The sequence below is a fragment of the Hyperoodon ampullatus genome (genome assembly GCF_949752795.1).
Source record: "Hyperoodon ampullatus genome assembly, chromosome: 7".
In the NCBI taxonomy this organism is placed as follows: Eukaryota; Metazoa; Chordata; class Mammalia; order Artiodactyla; family Ziphiidae; genus Hyperoodon; species Hyperoodon ampullatus.
In genome coordinates this window covers 63,216,016-63,224,909 of record NC_136920.1, presented here as the reverse complement: position 1 = coordinate 63,224,909, position 8,894 = coordinate 63,216,016, and the positions used below count along the sequence as shown (strand labels likewise).

Below are 8,894 nucleotides of genomic sequence, written 5' to 3'. Positions count from 1 at the left end.
TGTTCTGATTGGCTGATTTCAACCATTCTGTCTTCCAGGTTGCTTATGTGTTCTGTATCACCTAATCTGCCATTAATTCCTTCTAGTGAATTTTTCATTTCAGTTATTGTATTCTTCAACTCTCAACAGTTCTTTTTATATTTTCTAGTCTTTTGTTGAAATTCTCACTATGTTCCCCTATTCTTTTCTAAGTTCAGTGATTATTTTAATAACCATTACCTTGAAATGTTTATCAGGTAAGTTACTTATCGGCATTTCATTAAGTTTTTTTTCTGGTGTTTTATCTCATTCTCTCATTTGGAGCATATTCCTCTGTCTTCTCATTTTGTCTGACTTTCTCTCTTTGTCTATGAAATTAGGTGAAATAGTTACATATACTGGTCTTGAAGGTGTGTGCTTGTGGGGGACCATCCCTTTGCAGTCTGAGTGCGCTCAGTGGCTTTGGTGGGAGATCTAGATCTGAAATGAGCAAGGGTCATGACTTCTGGTTTGAGCTGGCAGCCACCACCTTGGTGGGGATTAGGGCTGGAGACAGAGTGGCTAGAGTCAGAGCCTGGTGTAAACCGTGGATTCTCCTGTGGCATGATGGCAGTTGCTGCCTTGGTGGGGGTATGGCTGGAGCCAGAGGGGCTTGAACTGCAGCCTGGAGCAAGCTGCAGCTAGTCTTGAGACATGCTGGCAGTCACACCTTGGTGGGGCTTTGGCAGAGAGGCTGCAGCTGGCGACTGGTGCAGGCTGGGGTGGGGTGCTCTGGGGCAATCCAGCAGGTTAGCCAGAGCACCAGGAACTTTTCACTCTTCTGCCTCTGCACCGATATTGAGAGCAAGCAAGTCTGTGAGTGTGCTTTTCAAGAGCAGAGTCTCAGTTTCCTACAGCCTTCTGGTAAGCCCCACTGGTTTTCAAAACCAGGAAATGGGGCTTATCTTCCTGGTGCTTGACCCCAGGGTTGGGGTGCCCACTGTGGGGCTGAAACCTCTCTCTTCTTAGAGAGTATCCCTGAGCCTGTGCTATTCTCCTCCTCTGGGTTGCCCACTGAGGGTGTGGGTCCCAACTCGATCACTTCTCCTCTGCTACTAGACTCTGCGTGGTTCTTTCTTTGGTTGTAGAAGAGTCATTTGTCTAGTTTTCAGGTTATCCTCAGAGAAAGCTGCTATATATCTATTTGTAATTTTGATGTGTTTGTGGGAGGTGAGCTCAGGGTCCTCCTAATCTGCTATCTTGATCGCACATTCTTCTACCATTTTATATTGGTAGTGTAGTCCTTAACCTGATGTATTAAACAGAACAAATGTTTAGCTATGAGATAATTTATTATAGTATACTTCCAATAATTATCAAATGGAAATACACAAACAAGTAGAAAAAGAAAGAAACTGGTCGCTTGAGAATTGACAGAATCCTTAAATATTAGTTATATTTGTGTGAGGTGCACTGCTCAATATTCACTTGAGAATGTGATAATGACCCCTGGTGCTTTTGAATTCACATTTGAATGTCAAGAATCTTCAGAGATTTATCCTCAAAGGCAAACACTAAAATAGCACAGCTCTCATAGTACAACAATGACTCTGAATTTATTACTGTAAGATGAATGAATTCTCATTTTTAGAGGTAAGATATTTGGCTTTTGTGAGTTAATCAGTTGTCCTGATTTTCAATAACCATTTGAGAACACTTTACTCTCTAAAGTTGTATCTGTTCTCACAAGCCAGGAGAAACAGGGCAGATGCTATCCAGCAGCCAGCTAGCAAGTAACCTTAGCTGAATTAACCTGTTTCTATAGTCTACTTAGTGTATAAATAGGAATAATTCAAGTTACCATGATTCCTCATTTTTCCACCCGTAAGACCAGAAACTCACACGGTCTTTCAACGATATTAAACTGGGTACTCAGCCAATAAGTATTATACTATAAAATTCACTACGTTTAAGGTGCTTTGGGGAATTACTGTTTGTACATATCTTGGAAAGACTTCCTTTGTTTATTGTTCTGAAGGCTTAGGCTTACAGGCAACCAGAGGCTTTTGGGCAAAGTTGAGAATACAGAGCCAGAGAACTTGGAGATGAGTTTCAGCCTGGCAACTTGCTGGGCGAACCTGGGTACACTTCTTAACTTTTTAAGCTGGAACTTTATTCACCCAGCTGTACCCACCAGGGGGCAGACACCAGCAAGTCCCACCAGGGACTTGACATATTGATATATATATATATATCAATATATTATGTTGAAACGAATACTATTTTGTTCTATATTACTCCAATTTGAAAACATAATTACATTAGGAAATGATCAGATTTGAGTGAATGTAGTTTAATTATGTCCTAGATATTAAACATGTAAGATTTTGCAAGTAATTATATTGATACTCCAAACTAATTGAGAAAACAATATTTAATTGTGAATGTTAAATAAACATAATACATTTATAATAGCTGACTTCATTTCTAACCTTAATTCGAACTTTCTTTCCCTTTCTTCTTTGTCCAATTAAGAAAATTGTATTTCTCCTTTTAAAAACATGGTCTTGTTTTATTGAGAGAATTTGTAACCTTTGTGATTACCTAGGCACCTCTTTTATACTTTAGCTGTCAGAAAGTAGCAATGTAATTTGTTATCCACCCATTTCCAAGAGACTTGACTTCATCATAAGTATTCTTTAATTTCATTTATAGCATAGTTACTAAAGGAATGGACTGTATTCAAACTACCTGAGAGTCACATCTTTGATTCTACAATTTGCTATGGAAACTTAGCTCAGTTACATTGCCAAATTCAGTTTCATTGTCTACAAATGAGATTAAATACTTAATATTATTTCATACAAATTAAAATAGAACTATATAGAAAATTCTTAACCCAAGGCTTGCCATTTAGTAAATATTCAATAACCGTTAGGTATTATATAATATAGAGAGGAAAAGATATACATTATTTGAAGCAGGTTTTCCCGTGTTCATGCTCAAAACAATTTTTAAAATATAGAATACTCATTATATAAATAAATAAAATTTTCTACTCTAAAATATATATAAAAATAGAAGAATATAAGGTTTTTACCCTAAGGTAAAAAAAATTAGTCCAAACCTAACTGAATAATTTACTTGTTTATAAGAAACTCTATGTGTATTAATAAAAAGAAAACCATCAAATTCAAAACTTCTTTAATGTAATGTCTCATCACAGGTTCATTTTGGTAGCAGCTACCCTATCTCATGGATTCCCAGGAGCATGGGAACAATACTGCAATGACAGGGTTCATTTTACTGGGCGTAACAAATGATCCAATTCTTCGAGTCATCCTCTTCACGATCATCCTTTGTATCTACCTGGTGACCATATGTGGCAATCTCAGCACAGTCATTCTTATCAGAGTCTCTTCTCAGCTCCATCATCCTATGTATTTTTTTCTGAGCCACCTGGCCTTTGCTGACATAGGCTATTCATCTTCTGTTACACCCAATATGCTTGCAAATTTCCTGGTGGAGAGAAATACCATCTCCTATCTTGGATGTGCCATTCAACTTGGTTCAGTTGTTTTCTTTGGGTCAACTGAATGCTTCCTTCTGGCTGCCATGGCATATGATCGCTTCATGGCAATCTGCAGCCCACTGCTTTATTCCACCAAAATGTCCACACGAGTTTATGTTCAGTTACTCACAGTGGCTTATGTAGGTGGTTTCCTCAATGCTTGGTCTTTTACCATTTGCTTCTATTATTTACTTTTCTGTGGACCAAATCGAGTCAATCATTTTTTCTGTGATTTTGCTCCCTTGGTTGAACTCTCCTGTTCTGATATCAGTATCCCCACAGTTGTCCCCTCATTTACAGCTGGCTCCATCATTGTGGTCACGGTGATTGTCATAGCCATCTCCTACATCTACATCCTCATCACCATTGTGAAGATGCGCTCCACCGGGGGGCACCACAAGGCCTTCTCCACCTGCACGTCTCACCTCACAGCAGTCACTCTGTTCTATGGGACCATCACATTCATTTATGTGATGCCCAAGTCCAGCTACTCAACTGATCAGAACAAGGTGGTGTCTGTGTTCTACACGGTGGTGATCCCCATGTTGAACCCCCTCATCTACAGCCTGAGGAACAGTGAGATTAATGGGGCTCTGAAGAGAGAGCTTTGTTAAAAACTTTTAACTTCTCAATCTGTGTGTGCATCCATTCTCCTCCTAAGTTCTTTGAACATCTTTACGATCATTACTCTGAACTCTTTCTCAGGTAGATTGCCTATCTCCATACCTCTTAGTTCATCTGGGGTTTTACCTTGTTCCTTTGTCTGGAACATGTTCCTCTGCCTGGAACATGTTCCTCTGCAGCCTCATTTTTTCTAAGTTGCTATTTTTATTTTTATATCTGTGGTAGGTTAGTTATATTTCTCAACCTTGGAGAAGTGGCCCTCTGTAGAAGGCATCCTATGCATCCCAGCAGTGCACTCCCCTCTCATCACCCAAGCTATATGTTCTGGGGGTTCCCCCTAAGAGGGCTGCATGGGTCCTTCTGTTGTGGTGGGCATGTGGCTGGTCTGGTGGGCTTGGATGGCCCCTAGTCTGGTTGGTTGCCAGGCCCTCCCTCGTGCGGATGCTGCTGGCTGCTGCTTAGTGGGTCCTGGTCACGGGGTGGCTGGTTGCAGAACTCTAGGTGTTCCCGGGACTCATGCTGGCTAGTGGTGGGTGGAGTCAGGGTCCCAAAGATTCTGAGACTGCTGCCCACCCACTGGCAGGTGAAGATAAGTCCTGGGGTTAGTGCCAGATGCTGGCAGAAAGAGCTGATTCCTGGAGTCTGGCTGCAGGGCTCAGAGATCCTGGAGCTCGTTTCAGATCATCGGTGTGGGGGCTGATTCCTGACACAGTTGGGTATGGGGTCCGGGAGGTCCTGAAGGTTGCATTGGCCTGCTAGTGGGCGGGGCCAGGGCCCAGCTGGTCCCAGGGTAGGGTCTGGCCTACGTTCTGGCGTCTACTTCTGGTGTTTCCCCCCTGGTGGGTGAGGTTGGTCTAGAGGCAGGCTTCCTGGTGGGACTTGCTGGTGTCTGCCCCCTGGTGGGTATAGCTGGGTTTTGGCCCTCTGGTGGGCAGGGCCTTGTCTAGGGCTGCGTCTAAAGGCAGCTGTGGGCTCTTTAGTCTTTTAGGCAGCCTGTCTTTAGAAGGCTGGGGCTGTGTCCTCGCCCAGTTAGTTGCTTGGCCTGAGGCGTCCCAGCGCCGGCACCTGCAGGCTGTTGGGCTAATGAGCTGGAGGAAGACTTTCAAAATGGCGCCCGCCAGCAGCGGCGTCCACGCAGCAGAAGGAGCTCCTAAGAAAAGCTGCTGCCAGTGACTTCGTCCCCAGGACGAGCCGCAGCCATGCCCCCTGCCTCCCCGGGAGACTCTCCAAGGCCGGCAGGTAGGTCTGGCCCAGGCTCCTGTCAAATTATTGCTTCTGCCCAGGTGTGCGTGGGATTTTGTGTGCGCCCCCTAAGAGTGGAGTCTCTCTTTCCCCCGGTCCTGAGGGGCTCCTGCTAACTGCCTGGAGCACTGGCCTTCAATGCCAAATGCTCTGGGGGTCGTCTTCCTGGTGCTGGACCCCCGCCTGGGTTGGGGGCCTGACGTGGGGCTCAGAACTCTCGCTCCCGTGGGAGGACCTCTGCACTATAATTATTCTCCAGTCTGAGGGTCGCCCAGCCGGGGGTAACAGGGTTTGATTATATCGCGAGTCCAACCTTTTCACCTGCTTTGTTGTGGTTCCTTCTTTGTGTATTTAGTTGTAGAAGATCTTTTCTGGTAGGTTCCAGTGTTCTTCATCGATGGTTGTTGTGCATATAGTTGTGATTTTGGTGTGCTCCCTAGAGGAGGTGAGCTCAGTGTCCTTGTACTCCGACGTCTTGGCCACTCTCCTTAATCTTGCAGTGACCTTTAAAATCGCCTCTTCCTATTTGATGAAGACTGCTTTGTTTTTCCTTTGTGCTTAGTCTAGCTTCACTTGCTCACCTCAGCTTGGGGGTAAAGAGAGAGCTTGCTAGAAAAATATTTTCTTAATCAATTTGTAATTTTTTTTAGTATTTGATCTAATGATAGACCATAAAATAACAATAAAAGGACAAAGAGTGTCTGTGGTCAAAATATATTGGTCTGTATGTTATTAGACAATGGGAAAGCTCTTAGTAAAGGTCAGGGTTAGATTTTCTGATATGAGAAAGTAAATTAGAAGCCCATAGTGAGCTACCATTAATAAAATGAAATTTAATTATTAATTAGTAACACAAATTGGTTAACATGAAAAAATACTCTGCAGAAAATTCTATAAAATTTTATTCACATCTTTTCCAAAGCTGTACTCTGCTAAAAGTTAAGGTTTTTGGACCTCCAAACTTTTGAGACTGTGTCCACTTCAACAGCAGCTTGTCCTGGAATGAGTGTGATAATTATAGTTATGACTGAGTACATTCTGAGGGGAGATGACCAAGTGGAACCAGACAGTAAAATTACTGGACACGTTCTTTTTGCATGGTTATCTGTAGATGATGGGCTTTTTGGACCCATAAATGCTGGCCTGTGTTCCTAGTCTGGCTGCAGCCTAGTTACAGGAGACTTCATAAAAGAACAGGGGGCTTCCCTGGTGGCGCAGTGGTTGAGAGTCTGCCTGCCGATGCAGGGGACACGGGTTCATGCCCCGGTCCGGGAAGATCCCACATGCTGCAGAGCAGCTGGGCCCGTGAGCCATGGCCGCTGAGCCTGCGCGTCCGGAGCCTGTGCTCCGCAAGGGGAGAGGCCACAACAGTGAGAGGCCCGCGTACCGCAAAAAAAAAAAAAAAAAAAAAAGAACAGGATGAGATACCCCTGACCAAACCAGCTGTGAATGCTTATGTCAGGTCAAAACTGGTGACTTCTCTGTGGAAATGAGCAGGGTTCCTGAATTCCTAGGGAGTGAGTAAACAAGCTCTTTAAGTGACTTTTTCGTGCTCAGATGCAGCCTGTTAAGGAAGACTGAGGGAACTAGATTGTGTTTCCCCTGTGAAGTTTAATTTATCTGTATACACTGATGACTACCATATTTATTTCTCTTTCCCTGTCCTTTATTTAGTGCTTTAGACAAAAATATTTTTGTCTGTTGAGTCTCAAGCACAAATTGTCTAAAGTAATTATCTCCTTCCACCCCCAACTTGCTCCCCTCCAATGTTCCATATCCTAATAAGAGGCACCATCATTCAATCAACATATTGATTAGAAACCTGAGGGTAATTTATTTTTCTCCCTCCACATGCTTGCACTCAATGACAAAGTCTTGTACATTCTGAGTCCAGTATTTATCTCCCATTGCTCTTGATTTTCGTTGTCAGCACTTTTTTTCCCCAGCTACCACCTTATATATTTATTTGACAGTAGTACTCCTGTAATATTTGATTTTATGTGTCAATTTGGCTAGGCTACAGTGACCAGGTGTTTGGTCAAACATGAGTCTAGATGTTGCTGCGAAGGTGTTTTTTAGATGTGATTAACGTAGATATGAAGAACATAGGGGTAAGACAGGAATAAAGACACAGACCTACTAGAGAATGGACTTGAGGATATGGGGAGGGGGAAGGGTAAGCTGTGACAAAGCGAAAGAGAGGCATGGACATATATACACTACCAAACGTAAGGTAGATAGCTAGTGGGAAGCAGCTGCATAGCACAGGGAGATCAGCTCGGTGCTTTGTGACCTCCTGGAGGGGTGGGATAGGGAGGGTGGGAGGGAGACGCAAAAGGGAGGGGATATGGTAACATATGTATATGTATAACTGATTAAATTTGTTATAAAGCAAAAAATAAAAATAAAAAAAATATATAGATGTGATTAACATTTAAATCGGTAGACTTTGAATAAAGCAGATTACTGCCCATAATGTGGGTGGCCCTCGTCCAATCAGTTGAAAGCCTTAGGAGAAAAGCCTTAAGTCCCCTTAAAAAGATGGACTCTGTCTCCAGGATGCCTTTGGACTCAAAACTGTGACATCAACTCTTGCTGGAATTTCCAATCTCCTGGAGCGCCCTGTGCATTTTGGAATTGCCGGCTCCCATAATTGTGTGAGCCAATTCCTTTAAAATAAAAACAACAACAACGTTATAGTGGTTCTGTTTCTCTGGAGAATCCTAGCTAGTAGAACTCTAACCAGCTTTCCTCTCCCCTCTCTTACTGTCTTACAACTCATTAATCTAAATAGATTGCTTTCCGGGCGGCGGGGACGGAGGTGGGCCTGGCGAGTCCGCGCGGCCTCGGGGCCGGAGCCCGGGTCCCCGCCCGCCCCAGCGCCCGCCGCCGGCCGAGCCCCGCGCCCCGTGCCTCCGTCCTGGGTCGCGGTGGTCGGAGATGCGCCCGGGTCCACGGGACAGGCAGGCGCAGAGTGGGAGGTTACGGCGCCTCCGCGGAGCATCGCGGGTCCGGGGCTTGGGGCGCCGCGCCTTGCCATGCTCTCCGCACTTTCCGGCTCTGAAGCCTCGAGAACAAGGCTAGGCAGCAGTAGTTTAACGGGGAGTTGGCCTGCTGGGAACTAGGGGCCTGCTGGGGTCTCAGTTCTTGGCTGGCCCCGGAACACTAGGTTGCCAGGCGCGTGACGGCAGCAGGTAGGAGTGAGCCGCTGGTGCAGCGATGAGCAGGGAAGGAAGGACAGTGGCTGTTGGCCTGTGAACCTGGGCAAGAATGACCAGCCAACACAATCCAGACCAAGGTCCGTGGGCCCAGCTCGGTCCTGGGCGGCTGGTCAGTGGAATCGACCTGCAGGTGTGGCTCTTGTCACTCCTGGCTTCAGGATAGATCCTGCTGATGAGCCCAGGGCACCGCCCTCAGTCCTCCAGGAGAGTGCCTTGGGAATGTCCTCTGATGAAAAAAGAACCCGCAGGCTTATAAAATAACTTTTGTGTGGAACGTT

At 44.9% G+C, this 8,894-nt stretch overlaps 1 protein-coding gene across 1 annotated transcript; it reads left to right on the top strand.

Annotated features, from left to right (window-relative positions):
- Positions 1-3,221: 3,221 nt before the first annotated feature.
- LOC307055355 (olfactory receptor 5P6) lies at positions 3,222-4,143 on the top strand (the record flags this gene model as incomplete). Its single annotated transcript, XM_079707533.1, has 1 exon — positions 3,222-4,143. The coding sequence occupies exon 1, from the start codon at positions 3,247-3,249 to the stop codon at positions 4,141-4,143; it is 897 nt and encodes a 298-aa protein (XP_079563659.1). The 5' UTR covers positions 3,222-3,246.
- Positions 4,144-8,894: the final 4,751 nt, after the last annotated feature.